Here is a 19,099-nt window from a genome sequence, read left to right as displayed (position 1 = left end):
CAGTACTAGCAGTGGTCAGAGTGCTGCTGTAGACCAGCTGTCAACATGTTCTACCACCATTTGGACCCACTACCATCTTGCAGTTATTTTAAGAGCTCCAACACAATGGCTTTGGACTGTTGACCTTCATATTGAGACAACACCTTGGATATGATGGCAGTTAAAGGGACTGGGGAAGAGGTGAGCTTCTGAAGTCTCCCACATGTCATTGTTTCAGGGAAATATGGGAAGAAATGTAAGACAATACAGTAGGGAGCATCCATTTAGCACAGAAATAGGCTATGAATTTCAAATGTTACACTTGTTACTGCCTGGGTACTTAAATTATCTCAGCATACATCATTTTGTGACATCTCAAACACCAAAAGTTGCAATGTAAACTTTTGTGAATGGATACTACTTGGTTCCCTGAAGCCAGTGGAATGCACCAAGAGGATTTCATAGAGAAGAGGTGATAAAGTTACTTCTGTCCTGAATGCAACCCACATTTAGCATTTGAAACCCCCCCCCCCAAAAAAAAAATCTGTGTTTCCAGGAGGCAGAGGGAGCCTGTAGTTAGAGCATGGAGTCAGAAACCTGAGTAGTAATCAACTCTCACTTATGCTCTCTGTACCTCCCATTTCCCATCTGTAAAATGGGGATAGTACTTATACAGCTTAGTAAAGCACTTTTGAGGCCTGTAGACAAAAAGCATTAGATGATACTGGTATTAACACTACCATGTTCACTTTGCTTTGTATCATCTTCCTCTACTTATCCCATCTTTTAAAACAGGGTTTCAGTTGAGCTGCAGATAAAATTTCAAAACACTTGTTCTTTTCAGCTTAGCTCTTGGGGGCAGGGAAGAGCATACCTTAAAAGATGCCCTTTGCATTGTTTCTGCTCCCAAACTACTGTTTGGCTCCTGATTTAGTTACCTAGATTGTTGAAGTATGAATGTTAGTATGTAGACTCACTGGTCTAGCCCTGGAGGGAGCCTTCCATCTCCAGCACATTCCTAGGAGCAAGGCTGTCATAATACACTCCAACAGCACAGAACCCGTCTGTCTCATCTATGCTTGTAATCCTTTTCAACTATAATAAGACAAATAGAAAATTTGACCCTGCCTCCTTTAACAAAAAGCTACATTAGACAGGAGGCTGCTTTTACTATGCCATTTTACAGAGAGATGGATTGTTGTTTTTTTTCTTTAGTGCTGGCCTCAAAGAATAAGAATCTGCAGCAATTATTTTAAGTTTAATTTCAACTAATTTTGCATATAAAATCAAAGGGATACAATTGCTCTTTTGGATAGCATCTCTCAGCCCTTCCTGTCTGAGTCTTGTTAAGACTTAGTATTTTAAAAACACAGACTGACTGATCTAGAAAAGTGGCCTGTATCATCAAAAAGAGTAACACACTGACCTGAAAATAAGAATCCCTAACAATGAATTTAGGCTCAGCTATTTGATGTGAATGTGGCATAAGGAGAGCAATTGAAAAGAAAGTTACAGCTGGCCATCACAGAGGTAACTGACAAAAGTTGTTGATACAGAGCACTATTCTTCCATGTGTGTTTATTTTTGATTCACCTGTCTTGAAATGGGAACAGCAAGGTCTTGGATAAATAGATTGAGAGGTCGTTTAGCTTTACTGTCAAGTATCAGGGGGTAGCCGTGTTAGTCTGTATCTACAAAAACAACAAGGAGTCTGGTGGCACCTTAAAGACTAACAGATTTATTTGGGCATAAGCTTTCGTGGGTAAAAACCTCACTTCTTTGGATGCAGAAGTGAGGTTTTTACCCACGAAAGCTTATGCCCAAATAAATCTGTTAGTCTTTAAGGTGCCACCAGACTCCTTGTTGTTTTTTTAGCTTTACTGTAGCTTCTGCCAGTCTCCCTGTCCTTTGCTGCAATGTGTTGATTACTCCTGAGTGAGTCTCCATCTGTAGATCAATGTATTGTGTAGCAAGAGTGTAAGAGGAAAGAATCATAACTCATGTTTCTCTTTTATGTTGATACAGATAAGTTTACACTAGAGCACAGACCAGGATCGCTTTTGCCTTACCCCATACAGAAAATGAGATAATGGAAGTAGTGCTAGGTGGTGGTGGTTGTTTTTTTACTTTCATCATAATGCTGTTTCATGGAATAGCTCCAAGCAGATAAAAGATCCATGTGGTACAAGCTTCTCTGGAGCTCCAGCCTATTGAGTGCGCACTCCACTACAGGACTCCAAAATAGATCTTCAAACAACCCGACAGCCAGAGGCACTTACAAAAGGCCTTTATGAATGAGCAGATGTATTAAACCTGCACTTAAATTTGCATCTGGACCTTCCACTGGTATAGATCTGAACAGAGACCTGCTAAACCAGGCTGTCTTTTCCTGTTATCTTTTCTTTAGAGTGCAAGGCGCTGTGCTACAAGATCAGTTCCATATAAAAATTAAATCTAACAAGATCTAATAGACTGTTTTTGTTCATTTCATACCACACTTAATCAATTGCAACAAAAACTCAATGTCATGGTTTTTAAAATATTTTATGTTAAAAATACAGCAAAAATATTTCTCGTTCAAAGAGGAAAAAATATACTGCATGACGACACCGGTCCAGGTATGTTCGAAAGTGTCTCTGGCTCCACAACTGTTCACTGGAGTGATTCGGATGGTTCAAAATTTGGCAACTAACCAGTTCCTTTTCAACTTCAGTCATTTATCAAAGCCAAGATCATACTGTGGCAAGACAAAAGAGGAGATTGGTGTATTACTGAAGCATATGCAAATCTCAGAGCACCTACAGTTTTAATCAGATGGATGCACCTCATTTGCTTAAGCAGAACAGAGATCACAACCACCTTCACCTTTATTATGAAGGCAAGATTTGCAGAGATTGTAAATCTTAGCATGCAATGATCCATCTTGAAATGAGCAGGTGGCCACGTTACAGAACTCATTGAGTTGTAGCTTGGCCAACCCTATGGGAAGGTTTGCATGAGAATGTCTATTAAAACAAATTTGGTCCCCAAGTAGCTCCCTTACGGGATAGGTATTAACCATCACTTTTTATTCTGTGTGTTAAATCCACTTAGCACCCTGCATGCTGCTTGCAATAGATTTTACACTAAGATACTTAACCCTTACATATCTTGGAAATCTGGGCAAAAAAATATACATTAACGTATGTACATGGAACAAGGCTTTTTTTTTTTTTTATAAAGACATGCCCTGTAGTTACTCCCAATCTTTCTCACTGTGTGCAGGATAGCATAATTTAAAAGGGATGCTCAAAAAGTTTAGGCCTCAAATTTATGTTTTGAAAAGTTTTCTATAAAACTTGGTTAAATAGAAATGTTTCAATGGGAGGAAAAATAGGTTTCATTATAACCAGATACGAGAGAGAAACTTTTACTAGACAGATATGAAACTACCCAGTGCAGTTGCAGCCAAGCTGAAGTGATAGGCCCAGAGTATACAGGCTGGATATGACTAAAATTGTCAGGATTTTTAAAATTTGTTTTAGAACTTTTAGATTTTTATCAGTAACAGGTAAGTGAAACACCATCCCCTTTGCCCTCATTCTGCCATTATTTACTTTCCTTTAAATTTGAACTACAAATCAAATTAATTGTTTGTACCCTTTGCTGCTCACTTATGATGGATTAAGTCAGCTACAGTTTGTGTGCATTTGTTTTCAAAAAAGAGTGCAGCTTTCCCACCCCCTGATATTAGAAGTATGAAGTCTTGAATCCCTTCTTCCCTGCATAATCTAGAATGTGACATCACAGTTAGCTGGTGCATGAAGTGCTGATTCCCCCAAACTAAACCATCATCCTAGTTTAGAAGTTAGTCAGGCCCACTCAATTTCTGAACAAGGGAATATCCAGTTACATTTAAAGGAAACAAATTAAAAAATGATTAAGGGCAATATTTTGAGAGTGCATGTTCAACCTGGAACTGACTGCCACAAGTTATTACTTGAGCAAAGAGCTTAAATAGGCTGCAGAAGGAGGATAGATATGCAGTTACACTGGCAGGATAAAGAGGAAGTGAAATGCTAGTATGACAATTCCTTTGTTCCTATGCTGCACAAGATTTAAGACTAACCTGTAAAGGTACATGAAGAAACAAAGCAGGTGAAAGCCTAGCTTAATCATAGCTTCCTTCATGTGTGATTTCAATTGCCCCCGATTATGGATCTCTGTGGGGTCAAACACCCCTAGGTTCCCACTTGGCACCATAATGAACCTGAAAGGTTTAAAAACAAAAAATTAATTTTAGTCTCAGTATTCAAACAAATCTTACTGAAGCAGCCAAAGAGGGAAAACAAAGACATTGCTCCCCATTTTAAGAGTCATTTTCTAATTCAGTACAAAGCAGCTGTTCTCATAAATTTCAGGATATTGCATATCACCTAATAAATTACATCCACAAATATGAGATGGACAATAGGTGGCCATGGGAAAGCTCTCTCTCTCTCTCTCTCTCGAATATATATATATACACACACACACACACACACACACACACACCCCTACATTCACATATTAAAGTTTCAGTGGTAGTAACTGATTCTATACCAGTTCTCTTACTGCATGTAGGTACCAAGATTTATGGAGAAAGTTCCCAACGAAAGTGAGATGCGTTAACGTGAAGAGGCTGAAATCTAACATGCTAGTGGTTTTGTTAGATTCTGAGCAGAATTAGCATCTTCCACTGCCAGATACAACTAGTCAACAGAGGAACTGTGTTCTCCTGGCTAAGGCACTATTAGTGGGCTGTAGAAAGTCTAGGTTCTAGTCCCACATCTGCCACAAACATCCTGTGTGACCATGGGCAAGACACAATCTCTATGTAATTCAGTTCCCCATCTGTAAAATGAGGATAATACTTCCCTTCTTCTCAGAGGTATGTGAGGAACACATTTACTAATATTTTGAAGGCTCTGATACTGTAGTGCCATAGAAATGTCTAGAAATAAAGTGTTTTCTTTATGTAACAGACCAAATCAGAGAGCAGGCAGGAATGAGAAAAAGTGCTGTTGATCTCATTTTTATTATGAGATGAGAAATTCTAGGTTTTGTATTCCTTTGTTACATAACCTAAAACTCAGATAATCATAATTTAATCCATTCTCTCTGAGGAAAAGGGTAGCAGTGTTCCAGAGGTGAAGCAAGCGAGAACAATGCTGGAGCAAGGACTGTTACACTCCTACTTGATTCTGACAAGGTGCCATTTGATGTTTTGCAAGTGAATAATAAGCATTTGAGCCCAGAATTTAGCGCTTTGGTGTATATAATGACAAAGTCCCACCTATTCCAAAGATACAGTGCAACAGGTAATGGATTACATCCGACCAGCTATGCCAGAATGTTCAAAGACAAAGTCACCTATATTTGTCTAAAGGGTTGAAGGGGAATACACTAAATTTTATATATATATATATATATATATATATATATATATATATATAAATGGATTCCAGCTTCAGTTTCTGCAATGCTAATGCAGCAGCTGGGTTCATGCTACCACTCAGAACTTGAGACAGAACTCCTGGCCTCACTTCCTAGGCAGGCAGACTCTGAAGCATCTGTGTGTTTGCTGGAACAGATACTCCATTTGTTTAAGAGTGGTAAAGCCACTAAAAAAGTTATTCAGTGTCTAGTAAAAACTAGAAATTCCCCAAGGTTGATTTAATCAGCTAGGCTGGGGAACAGGAAAGTCAACTGATAAAAATAGAGAAATTCAAATATTTTTAGTTTGTGGTCTGAGACAGACATTGGGTGGCCTCAGGACAAAGAACAAACAAAATCAGAGACTCAGCATAATTACCAAAAAGCAAGAAATTCAACCCAGAAGAAAGCCACTAAAATAAATTTCAGCATCTTCTGAATATCAAACAAGTATTTTCACCTGACATTACATTTTACCTGACAGTGTCTCCACTACAAGACCAGTCTGAATATGTCCAAGACTACAGCCCTTACCTCAAATGAGCCGAATTCACACCCAGTTTGGATATCCCTCAGCCCTACCTTCCTAGAAGTAACAGTAAGATTAGTTGGGCATATCCTTATTAAACTCCTGCTCTGAACCCTCTTTTTCTGATCTCAGAAGTGTAAATCCAAAACAACCTTTGGTTGCCTCTGCATACAAGAGAAACTTGGCTCCCCTACCATGGTACCAAGAGGCTTTCCCCCTTTACCTTACCAAACATAGGGGAAAAGATGTTGCCAGCAAAGAGAGAGACTATTCATAGCACTAATAAGCCATGCAACTCCAGAGTAAATTCAACCAAGGTGCAGCCAGGACAAAAGAAAGAAATCCACTCCATAGAATTTCTCTGATTCATTTCATATGTGAATCAAAGTGCCATAAGGCAGATTAGGACACAGAAAAATCAGGTCTCATTAGAAACCATTGGAAATGAAAAAAATTCAGTAGTTGAAGTCAAGATTATTCTTGTTTAAATTAAAAAAAAATAAATGTTGACTAATTGTTTTTATTTTTACAAGTAATCCCTAACATTAAAGTAAGTGAAAAGCTGGAGACGAAAGTTACTTTCCAGTTTACTTTGTGCTGCATCTTAATGAAATAAAGCAAAGAACATGAACTTTGTGTTCATCTGAAACAGACCCTGGTAGTGCCCCTTCCATGGGGAACACATTGCATCATTTTCTTAAACTGCTTAGCAGATGAATACCACAAACCTCACTTCTTTACCTGCTTTGCCTTTGAGGTAAATGTGTGAACTATTCCCCTCATTGCAGGGTTTGGGACACACAAAACAGGAAGTGATGCAATTGTAATTAAAGCTTGTAGAACTTTGAGTTATTTATTATTTGGATTCAGTTTCTTAAAAAAATTGCAGTAATTAGCTGACATACTAAGAGAGCTAAATAAATAAATATTATAGCAAAGAAGCTGACAGTACTGTTCCTAGAAATACATGTCATTGCTTCACAACCTCCACTCACCACATGGAACTGCCATCTTAGAGGCACAGGCTTGTATTATATTTTCCTACAGGGCATAAAGCCTTGAGGCAAAGGAGGGCTGAGAGACTTCAGCTCCCATTAGAATTCACTAGAATATAAAGCATTTTGGTGCTGTGTTAAGGTACGTTTCTTAATTCTTGTTTGTTTTAAAGGGTCGCCTACTAAAAACAAAAATCACAATTATTTTAAACCTATTGTTACAAGCAACATCTAAAATGCCTATAACTGAAAAAGTATTTTCACCATTTTTCAATTGCTTTACTTTACCTTGGACAGACCTTTGCATATAGTCATGCTCTGTATTTCCTAGGTTGTTTGTGTGGTTCTTTCACACAGCACCAGAGAGGAGAAACATGCTACTACCACCACCACGATTGGTAGGGTTACTTGGGCAGCTGTGGCATTTAATACTACTTATATTTCACTTTTTTAAAGTGGTTAGATTTCAAATTAACCATGTCCCTTTAAGTTGAAAAACTGGGTACTGAAAGCAGTGTTAATACAAAAGCCCCAAATGGTGCCTCATTTGAGACTTCTGTAAAAAGCATCACTGCTATCCTGCAAAAAGTAGAGGAACTGAAAGTTAAGTGACCAGATACCTTACATATCCCAGATCCTGAACAAGGAGATCAGGTAGGATTTCTAAATAGCTGACCAACTGGAATCTTGGGAAACTCCCCCTTTGTTGCCTCAAGCAACTCTGTTCCTGTAAAGCCGTTTCACATGCAGCCTCATTAAGAAGTATAAGCCTGCATCTGACCCTACTGGGGCACACTTGAATAACCCTATTCATGTCAGATCATCTCTTACACTGTGAAACTTTCACTGAAATTAATGGGACTACTTGTGGAGTGAGATGCTACCCAATATAAATATCAGAATTTGGCTCACTGAACTCAATGACAAACTTCCATGCTATTTGTGTGGTAATCCTAAAGCATACAGGATTTCAAGGGGAATACAAAAAAACAAAACAAAAAACCAAACATGACCCTAACTTTGCCCACACGAACATTCACCCTGGCTACCAGCCTCTTAACAGAGCACAGTTTTGCAAAGATCATAAGGAAGCTAAGAAGGCTTCTTCAGTTGTTTGTTCTGTACTCTACCTAGTTCTGGGTGAAATGGATAGTCTGGCACCACTCAAACTCCTGCAGGGTGCAGTAATGTTGTTGTAGGCCAGAACTTGGTTTCTGAAATGTCATTAGCTCATAAAGAAGATTCTGAGAAATCTTTCTGACGATAACAGTTTAGAGTTCATACTCATAAATGGATTATAATTTAATATTTAATCCGTGTTTCACAAATGGTAACTCCCACAACTCTTCCTTAAATGTATTCTGACAGACCCTTGCATTTTTTGTTGTTCATCTCAATATAATATTTTCTGTACAGACAGTGGCTGGGACCACATCTGGGTTCTATCCCTACCTATACCACACACTTTGAGTCATTTATTTCTCTGCACCTCCGTTTCCTAACCTGTAAAATGGTTCAGTTACATACTGACAGTGATGTTGGGTATATTTATTAGTGTTTGTAAAGGATACCAAGATTCTCAGACAGAAGGTGATATTAAAAACGTAGTTTGTAATTCTGACCTATAGGGGAAGGAGAAGTGCAGAACTGTATTATTACATTAAATTTGTCATACAAGCTGTAAATTAAAATTGAAAAAATAAACGTGGATATTTGTGTTCAGAAGATCTATTACTTCTGATTGACTGACATCTTATAATTAAACTTAATTGGACTATTCAAAATGGCCTTTGAGAATGGTTTCTTTTATTAAAGGTGGGGAGGGCAGGCATTGTGTTGCTCTCTCTAACCTCCACTGGCCAACAAGGAGTGACATTGACAGGCTACTTTAAATTCTCTTCCAGAGACTGGGACACTACAATACCTTTGAGTTATTCAAAGGGGAAATAAGTAGGAGAGATTTCCAAAACCCCGAGGAACCCCCCCGAGAAATTCTTGCAAGAAAAAGTACAGCCTCGCTGCAGAAAAAGTCTAACCCAAATTAGTCAGTTACCAAGGTAAACAGTCTTTTTGAGCAATATCACTTCGTTTATGTAGCATCTTTCAAGCATTTATACCACAAGACACTTCACAGCCAAACACAGTCTATGTACACAGATACAAGGGAGGTACCGTATACAAGTTAGACTCATGCTACTCAAACGCTATGGGCTGACTGGCACCTTGCTACGAGCCAAAGGCAGCAACAAATTTTTATGTCTTGTTTAAAAACAACTCAAGCATAATTACTCTGACTTACCTTTCATGCCAATATGCAATTGCTTCTCTGAGTTAAAGAACAATATTATACAGCTAAATGATAAGCATTTGGTCTTCTGGCCACATGCACTTCATCTTACTAGTAGCTTCTGGAGGAAGGCTAAGGGGTGGTTTGCAAGGCTCTTGCTCATGTACTTCATTAATATGGTGACATTAGCATATACTTTCTCTGTACAGCAACAGAATAAGTGAGAGACAAACAGGTCTCTGTCCTAAGGCGTTCCCAGTTCAAAAATGCAGCAATACCAGCACAGACCACACAAAATGGAGAGAGGGCTTTATGCTATAGGTGTGATTTAAATTAAAAAAAAAAAAAAAATATGTAGACGGAGCTTGATACACAAGATGGCAGGCTGTTCAAGGCACAACGGGCAGCACAGATGGCACAAAATCGAGAGTGGACAATGGAGGTGAAGGAAGCAACGAACAGGAAGTTTGGACAGAGGCAGAGAGAAGGAGAAGAGTCATAGTCAAGGTAGCATCTAGGGCAGGGGTGGACAAGATCCAGCCCATGGGATTGCCAGACCTGTGGTGTCGCGGGCCCCACGCCGCTCCCAGAAGTGGCCGGCACCACATCCCTGCAACTCCTGGGGGAGGGGGGACAGAGGGCTCCGTGTGCTGCCCTCTCTTGCAGGTACCGCTGCCAGCAGCTCCCATTGGCCGGGAACGGTGAACTGCAGGAGCTTCGGGGGAGGTACCCACAGGTGAGGGCAGGTCGCAGAGCCCTCTGGCCCCCCTTCCCCAGGGGCCACAGGGACAGGATGCTGGCCACTTCCGGGAGCGGTGCGGGGCCAGGGCAGGCAGGTAGGCAGCCTGCGCACTGCTGCCACCCCGGAGCCGCTCCAGGTAAGCAGTGCCGGGCCAGAGCCCGCACTCCAAACCCCTGCCCTGAGCCCCCACTGCACCCCAACCCTCTGCCCTGAGCCCCCTCCCGCACTCCTCCCTGCACCCCTGCCCTGAGCCCCGCACACTCTTCAACCCAACCCCCTTCCCTGAGCCCCCCCTGTACACCCCGCACCCCTCCTCTGCCCCAACCCCTTGTCCTGAGCCCCTTCCTGCACACCCCGCACTCCCTCCCGCACCCCAACCCCCTGCCCCAGCCCTACATTCATGGCTCTGCATGCGATTTCCCCACCCAGATGTGGCCCTCCGGTCAAAAAGTTTGCCCACCCCGATATAGGGCCTCATCTATACACAATCTTTGAATTGTTATAAACACTATTGGTTTAGAAATTAATAGTTAAAGAAATACAACCTCCTTGCATGGACACTGATATACCCTAAAGGTGCCAATATCAGTGTTGCTTATTCCTGTAAATTTTATACCAGTACAACAACATCCACAATAGAGGTTGTATCACTATACCCACATAGTTACAGCAGTACAAGAACTGTCTTTACACCGTCTCCTGGTGAGATTTTAAAGTGAGGAGTGAAACCTGAAAGAGGGGAATCTAACAAGCACGTGGGCATGGGACACATGACCAGAGCAATGAGAGGAAACATCTTGGCACCAGAGCTTTCAGTATTTCACCCCATTAACATGCTACTATTTTCAAAGGCTCAAGCCATTAAATCCTTGAAAACTTGAGGCTGACTCACAACAGCAAGGTACTTTGTCATTATAAATTTTACAACAAGCAGACTGAAGAATCTCAAGTTCTCAAACTCTGTTGCAATTTCAGCTAAAAGCGCTGGAGAGGCCAATTTTCTAACCTTTTAGGCTACATGGGAAATTTTAAAAAGGTCAGATTTGTGAACAATTTCAAAAGTACCTACAGTGAATTAATAACTTAAGGATATAAATGAAATATCCAGTCACGATGTACCAGCACAACATACGGTTTATCTTCACACTCAATTTTGAAAGTAGTGAAATTTCAAGAGAACAAGAAAATAAAATCCTGTGCACTTACTTACCTATATATATTCCAGGTTGCTACCGGCAAATTAAGGAGGAAGATGAACCAGTGCAATGAAATAAGCATTAATACAGTGACAATAGTATGGCCAATCAATTCTGGGACCACCCACTGCAAAAAAGGAAATATTATAGAAGTTTAAATATTTACACAGAGGAACCAACCCTTAGTGTAATTATGTCAAAACCTACATGTGTACACAGAGTGGATAAAAACGGATTAAAAATTTTTATTTAAATCAGATTTTTTTTAGAATTAAATGGGGGGTTTTTTATAAAGAAAAATGTATTTAAAATTAAGTTTGCAATGACGACAAACTATAATCTATTAAAACTATATGTTAAATAAATAATATTAGGCAGTCCATGTATGCTGCCAAAGTCTTAAAGAAAAAGTACTGAACTGGTGGAAGTCCCTGATTAAGCAGGTGCAGAGAATGTTTTACTTCATTCAAATTTGAGAAACCACTTGGAAGTAGAAAAGCAGGAAAGCTTATTTTCCTCTTCCAATATATGAATAAAAATTAGGTGCAAGAAGATGAGATCTACTAGTTCTAAAATCTTGAAGCACATGGTGACCAGAAACAATCACTTCAATTCACTAACTACAGATATTTCCTTTGGTAAGTAAATCAGTTAGGGCTGGTCTACACTGGTGGGGGGAGGGGAAATCGATCTAAGATACGCAACTTCAGCTACGAGAATAGCGTAGCTGAAGTCAACGTATCTTAGATCGATTTACCTCGGGTCCTCACGGCGCGGGATTGATGGCCGTGGCTCCCCGGTCGACTCCGCTTCTGCCTCTCGCTCTGGTGGAGTTCCGGAGTCGACGGAGAGCGCGTTCGGGGATCGATTTATCACGTCTAGACGAGACGCAATAAATCAATCCACGATAGATCGATTACTACCCGCCGATCCAGCGGGTAGTGAAGATGTACCCTTAGTTTAAGATGCAAAACGTGTTCTGATAAACATTTCTCTTATGTTTCCAGCACATTTAAGATAACTATTAGTTTTATTTAACTAAAATGCTGTTTTTGAGCATTTTTTAGTTTAATTCCAATTTCCATCCGTGTAGAACTTGATATAAATCACAAATAAAAAAAAAATCTAGTAAATAAGAAATGCATCATTCCCCATTTTCTATTATGAACAGTAAAAATTAAGAATCTGATAATATACATATGGTAAGGTGTATAATTGTTTAAATATATGTATATAGACAATAATGTAGCCTCCTGGTTAGCAAAAAGAAGTTCCAATTTAGGGTAAAGGCTATATTTAGTTGGAAATCAACATGTTTGAATGGTTACTAATCAATGAGAATCAACCTTGCTTTAGGAAAGGAACTAAAACTTACAAATGCAAAACAATTAAAATCAATTCTTTAAAATCAAGATTTCCTGCTGGCAGATTTAAATCATGATTAAAATATTATTTAAATCAAAATCTACCCTGTTTGTCTAAAGAAAGAGTTCTGTATTAGAGATCTATGTATATATTGCCTTTTATCCAGATACCATGGTGATAAGCCAGAGAGAAAGAATCTATATAGCACTCAACTATATGAATCACTTCAGCTCCACTGAAATGCATCAAATTCTGGGGTGAAACACAATAGCTGTTTGCACACAACTACACTACACAACCATTTAAGGCAGAAAATGAAGACTATTAAATTCTGGATCAACTGCAGGGAGTGTGGGATTTAGGTAGGTAGAATGTAATTAAATCTGGACAGGACATGAGTCACAAAGGAAGAGTGCTACCGGAAGTTTAATAGTCAGGTTCTTCATTTTACCAGTTTTATTAGAAGTATTTACTCAGCAAAATGATCCTCTACATTTGTGGATTTGCTTATTTGTCCATACAAGTCAATTCACCAAAAGTGAATGAAAGAAAGAAAGAAAAAGTACTTCAATTATACCAAAAAAAAAAAAAAAAAAAAGTCATTGAGTAGGAAAAGAGACACGTTCAAGTGATCTGAAATAGGTTTATCTAAATCAGTAACTTTGATTTTTCCCCCCCATCATTTGATATTTTAAAATGTTTACTATGAAATAACTTTAAAAAGTTATCCCAGATTCTCTACTCAGAGTCCAGTAAAAATAAATAAATTTTAAAAAAACTCCACACGCATGCACAAATCAGCGACACATTAAATATCAATCACTAGTTATCACTTTGGAAAATGGACATCTGAACAAGTAAAATGTACACAATGTGAACAAAATGTAGCATGTCTCCACAGAGATAGGGGCTATCTCAAAACCCAGAAAACTGACAAATCAATCCTTTTTTCTCCCCCCCCTCCCTTCATGCCTCCCTGGCTACAGTGCAATTAGCCACTCCTTGGTGTTTATTCAATTTGATCCAGTCTCTCCGCAAATCAAGTTTTTTTCCAGAACGACAATACAAAGGGCTCAGAAAATAGGCAGCAAATCTATCAACAATGTAAAACAAATCAAAGCAAGAAAAGTGACCCACCCCAGCAAGTGTAGATCAGAGTGGTGCAAGAGCTGTCTCAGACCTGGGCTACATGCAAAAATGGTACCAATGGCTTAGAACTTGATTTAGTTAAGTTGGAGCAACCCTCTTCAGTGGACACACTTTTGTGTAAGAGTGCCTTATACTGATTTATCTCAAGTTGGGAATCTTCATCAGGAAGATTCAATTTAAATCTTTTGTGATCTGTAAATGTTGATTTCACCTAACATACAGAAATGGGGGTGGGGGGGGGAGAAATCGATCGATAGCAATCAGTACCTGCAGCCTTTACCACACCTAGCAACCACAGGGATTTGGTTCCTGGGCTATTGACCCTGCAGTCCTACTGTCACCAACCAGAAGAGAGCGGGGCCATCCCTAGGCAGGAGCCATTCAGCAGCAGGGTGGCCCCCCCTATAGTCAAGTACTCATCCACCTCATTTTGATCCCTCCCATGGGTCTCTGCTCCGCACAGCAAATGCAGCTTCCCCTGCCCTAGCATCCACAGGGATCTAGCTTTCTGGGCCGCACATCTGTGCGGGGAGCCCCCTGCAGCCCTGCTGTCATCAGCCCCATGGCCGTGTAGAAAGTATGTTGGAGCCTCACTGTGAAACTGAAAATTTTTAAATGATAAAAACTGATAAAGGCTAAAAATAAACATCAATATTATCTGTTGAATTTCAAAAATCCATGAATTCTGCCAAGCCTAATCTTATGCCACTCAAACCAAAATAAGTGTGCCCACACAAGAGGAACATACCAATTTAACTACGTCAGTTTCTAAGCAGAATTAGTTAAAATGGTACAATTTCTCATGTAGGCAAGGTCTGAGAACTGCTCTGGTCAAAAAAGGCCAGGCATTATAGCCAGATTTCTAATAAAGTAACTAAAAAGTGTTAGAAAGATCACAAAACCATGTCACAACCAGCGACCCCTTGGTCTGCCTCATGCCCAGGGATAGAGGCAGAGAATCTAGAGATTCTAAGCAAGGGGCTGTCTAAGCTGCAGGTATACAGCCAATTTATTGGTCTGCCTCAAAGCACCAGGGAGAGGGGGAATGCCCCACAGTTCAGACTGTAGGACATATGAGAAAGGTTCATTCTAGGAGTTGGGGTGAAGGAAAGGTGTGGGAAAAGAAAAAGTAACACCCACCACCATTGTGAGATTCACAGCACTCCCTACTGTTTCCAATGCTAGGACACAGGATCTACTGAATTTTATCAAATTTAATGCAACATAAGATTTCTTACTTTATTTAGTTTTGAACAACAAGATCTTGCATTAATATAGTCACATTCCAAATCTGATAGTGTTATTATCTGAAGTCCAAGATAAGGAACATTTTTTGTCAGACAGTAATTCAAAGCTATATTTTAACTCTCACAGGAATTAGGCACACCTTTACTATAGGATAGAGGAGTTAAGGCTTTAATTGGGACACTTTTCTGTTAGAGCAAAAAACTGTCACAGTTACATTTGTGGCAAATTACATGTATTGTCCTATTTTATTCTCTTTACTACATCACGTGTGTGAGGAAAAGATGTGGAACACAGTGCGATCAGCACACAAGTAATCTCACAATGCTTTTTACCAATGACTGTTGGCCAAGTGCTTCAACACACTGAACACAGATTAGGGAACTCCAGAGCTTGCTTATTTCTCAATCCAGTTTCCGTTCCTGGGCCTTGTCCTACAACCCTTATTTATACAAATGATCCCTCTGACCTCAATAGAATTAGCCCCTTACTAGGTTTAGACACTTATAACTGAAAACATATATACAGTTTTTCTTAACTCACTGAGAATACTACCATCAGACAGGGCGGTATTGTGAGTTATAATTTGTTGACATTTGTGAGTGCTTTGAGATCCCCAATGAAAAGTGCTAGAGAAATGCAAACTAATGTTTATTTTATAAATAGTGCCTAGATAATCTGGTGATAGACACTTTTGAAGTGTCTAATCAGGATATTACTCCACAAGAAAAACAAGAGGTGCTTTTAATATCAGAACTATTATTTAAAGGTAATCTGTGAAGGAAGAAAAATGTGCACTTTTTTGTTCTTTATTACATACAAAGTCACCTGAAAGGTTTAAAAACATTAGTTCTGCTTTTTAAAAAACATTATTAGCAATATCAGGTTTCTCTATGTTCAGCTGGAGAACAAGTGGGATGCTATCACAAGAAACTGATTCCAGAGGAGAGAAGGGATTTTTAGTCAGAAAAATTCTCTTTGAAAAAAGATTTACTCTCACTCCTCCCCAAATGAGGTATGAAAGTTCACACTCCAGCAAAAACAAGACACTTGATATTCCTGATGTTTTTCAAGCCTTTCTGGTTTTGATTTACCTTAGAAACAAAACCCTTCAGGCCATCTTTTTTGTGTCATGATGAAACAAGAAGAGAGATTTTGATAAAGACCCAGTGCTCTTTGCATCCTAATAATGCCATAAAACAATAAACAAGAGCGATTAGAGAAACCTTGTGTAAGGAGAATTACAAAGGTAGTTCAACCAGGAACTAGTGGCATACTAACACCAAGAATACATTTCCAACAGAATAAGACATCCATAGAATCCAGAGAACACTGGATTACAAAGGTTTCTCAAACTTTTAGAAGTTTTTGAGATTTAAAAAAACACTTTTGCGCACCTCCTCCCCCCACCCCCCATCCCATATCAAGACCAAACAGATCAGTATAACATGAACTATATGGAAGCAGCACAATGTGCTTTTCCTTATGAGGACTATGAGTGTAAGCAGCATATTGCAATTAATTGAAATTCTGTATTTAGAGGATTGTACACTGCAAGCTTTCATTACTGAACCATGTTTTTGCACATTCTTCTGTGTTATAGAAATGTTTTCACGTAAAGCCTATTCCTCTCCTGCCTTTTTGAGTCCTAGCAACATTCTCCAACTTCCTTTTTACCAAAGCAGTTTCAGAAGAAACTAATGGCTGACAAAAATTCACAAGTATTTTAAATGCTCATGTATCTGGGGAGATAATTCTGTGAAGAGCAGCATTCAACACCCAGGTAGTGATTTGTACATTTAGTCACAGTAACAATCAGAATCTTAAGCACCTTAATGAATTATCATTAGACAGTTATGCCAGATGTGCTGTATCATGATGAAATTGGAACAGAACCCAAATCTGTTTATAACAAAGGAACATCCATGTTTATTGTACAGATTTTGTTTTTAAATCCTTAACTAATTTTTCTTCATCCTCCAGTTAACATAGAGGACCATCAGTGAGAGACCAATGTGAGATTTAAAATATCCTATGTAAATTATTAGCAAAACATTCCCAAAAATACAGAGAAATTCACAAGTGTGACTTTCCATCACATTATTCATTCAATTAACAGAATAACTATATCGGAGAAACAACTTAGGCCCCAAATGAGATTTTGCAAAAACAGGATTTGACAAAACCCAACATCCACAGATGTTGCTTTTCTGACTTTTAAAACAACATTTCAATGAATTCAGGCCTTTAGGCTTAAACATGTCCCAGCAGAATTAGGAGACACCCAGGGGATGGTGATTGGCAGGGGGTGAGTATCATGCCACCCCTGGGAGTGTCCCAACCCCCCTCCTCAGCCTCCTCCTCTCCCCCGGGATACCCCAGCCCACTGTATCGGCTCCCCCAACCCCGGGGGTAACACCCCTTATCCCGCACCAAGACCCCCCTTCCTAGAGTTACCGCCCCGGTGCCGCCCCACCCCGCGAGCACCCCCGACTCTGCCCGACACGCCGCCCGCCCCTCCCCGGCCCCTTCGCCCAGAGGATACGAAATACACGGAGAGAAAGATCAGAGCGCAGCAATCAATGAGCGAGAAGATGAATACGACGGACTCCATGCCTCCAGCGCCGCCCTGCCTCCGGGCCAGCGTACACTGCCGTTTCCGGCTCCCTTCCTCCTACCCCAACCACCGTCTCCAGCTATAGTGCCCGCCCCCTCGGGAGCTCACCCCGCGGCATGCTGGGAAGTGTAGTCTTCACTTCCCTCCTTAGGTCTGCAAAGGCTGCTGAGGGCAGTGAGGTGGTGGCCCGCTGGGAAGGGAGGCTTGGACCCATCCTTTGGGATGAAGCTGGAAAAAATCCCCTACTTGATATATATTAAAAACAACGAGGAATCCTTGTGGTAGCTTAGAGACTAAGAAATTTATTTGGGCATAAGCTTTCGTGGGCTATAACCCACTTCATCAGATGCATGGAGTGAAAAATACAGTAGGCAGGTATAAATATACAGCACATGAAAAGATGGGAGTTGCCATACCAAGTGGGGGGTCAGTGCTAACAAGGCCAATTCAATCAGGGTGGATGTGGCCCATTCCCAACAGTTGACAAGAAAGGGTGAATATCAACAGAGGGAAAAGTACTTTTTTTAGTTACCCAGCCACTCCCAGTCTTTATTCAGGCCTAATTTGATGGTGTCAAGTTTGCAAATTAATTCCAGTTCTGCAGTTTCTCATTGAAGTTTGTTTTTGAAGTTTTTTTTGTTAAAGAATGGCCACTTTTAAGTCTGTTATTGAGTGTCCAGGGAGATTGAAGTGCTCTCCTACTGGTTTTTGAATGTTACAATTCTTGATGTCTGATTTGTGTCTATTTATTCTTTTGCGTAGAGACTGTTTGGTTTGGTCAATGTACATGGCAGAGGGGCATTCCTGGCACATGATGGTATATATTACATTGGTAGATGTGCAGGTGAACAAGCCCCGGCTGATGTGGTTAGGTCCTATGATGGTGTCCGTTGAATGGATATGCAGACAGAGTTGGCAACGGGGTTTGTTCCTAGGTTAGTGTTTCTGTTGTGTGGTGTGTAGTTGCTGGTGAGTATTTGCTTCAGGTTGGGGGGCTGTTTGTAAGCAAGGACTGGCCTGTCTCCCAAGGTTAGGGTTACCATATTTGAACATTCAAAAGAGAGGACACTCCACCGGGGGGGGGGGGTGTCAGCCCCGCCCACAGTCCACCCCCGCTCCTCCCATGCTCCGCCCCAGGTCCCGCCCCCTCCCTGCTCAGCCCCGCCACCGCACCCCTCCTCACCCCCTGGCTCGCCGCTGGCTTGCTGCGTCCCTCCTCAGTCCACCACCCACCGCTTGCCTCCACCCTCTCACCTCCTCACTCTCCTGCCAGAAACCCCCATGTCTGCCCCGAGAACCCCCGCCTGCTGCTGGCTCGCCACTTGCCTCCTCACCTCCGCCCGCCCACCCGCCGCTGGCTCCCTCGCCGCTCGCCTCTTCAACTCCTGCTGCCTGCCGCTGGCCTTTTCACCCCCCCCCCCACCTGCCGCTGGCTCACCACCCACCTCCTCACCCTCCCTGCCCACCGCCCGCCTCCTCACCCTCCCGCCCGCTGCTGGCTCCCTCGCCGCTCGCCTCTTCACCGCCCCCCGCCGGCTTGC

General features: G+C 40.9%; 1 protein-coding gene across 2 annotated transcripts; it reads right to left on the bottom strand.

Annotated features, from left to right (window-relative positions):
• Window positions 1-2,505: 2,505 nt before the first annotated feature.
• On the bottom strand, window positions 2,506-17,590 carry CNIH4 (cornichon family member 4). 2 transcript variants are annotated; one of them, XM_065401650.1, is made up of 5 exons: window positions 17,487-17,590; window positions 14,935-15,003; window positions 11,197-11,309; window positions 4,088-4,228; window positions 2,506-2,716 (listed from the first exon to the last, which is right to left on the bottom strand). In XM_065401650.1, exons 1-5 carry the CDS (start codon window positions 17,553-17,555, stop codon window positions 2,689-2,691), a joined length of 420 nt encoding a protein of 139 aa, XP_065257722.1. In that variant the 5' UTR covers window positions 17,556-17,590; the 3' UTR covers window positions 2,506-2,688. The 2 variants fall into 2 exon arrangements, with proteins under 2 accessions (XP_065257722.1, XP_065257723.1); XM_065401651.1 differs by lacking the exon at window positions 14,935-15,003 and adding an exon at window positions 16,773-16,843 and having other exon boundaries at window positions 17,494-17,552.
• Window positions 17,591-19,099: the final 1,509 nt, after the last annotated feature.

The sequence above is a fragment of the Emys orbicularis genome, chromosome 3 (genome assembly GCF_028017835.1).
Source record: "Emys orbicularis isolate rEmyOrb1 chromosome 3, rEmyOrb1.hap1, whole genome shotgun sequence".
NCBI classification, from domain to species: Eukaryota; Metazoa; Chordata; order Testudines; family Emydidae; genus Emys; species Emys orbicularis.
The sequence above is the reverse complement of the archived record's forward strand: the minus strand, read 5'-3'. Positions and strand labels throughout refer to the sequence as shown.

Coding starts and splice junctions, on each gene's coding strand:
- CNIH4 (XM_065401650.1), bottom strand. CDS start 17,555: ATGGAGTCCGTCGTATTCATCTTCTCGCTCATTGATTGCTGCGCTCTG. Junction 4,229..11,196: donor GCAACCTGGAATATATATAG/GTAAGTAAGTGC, acceptor TAAACCTTTCAG/GTTCATTATGGTGCCAAGTG. Junction 2,717..4,087: donor TTCTTCATGTACCTTTACAG/GTTAGTCTTAAA, acceptor GTCTTGCCACAG/TATGATCTTGGCTTTGATAA.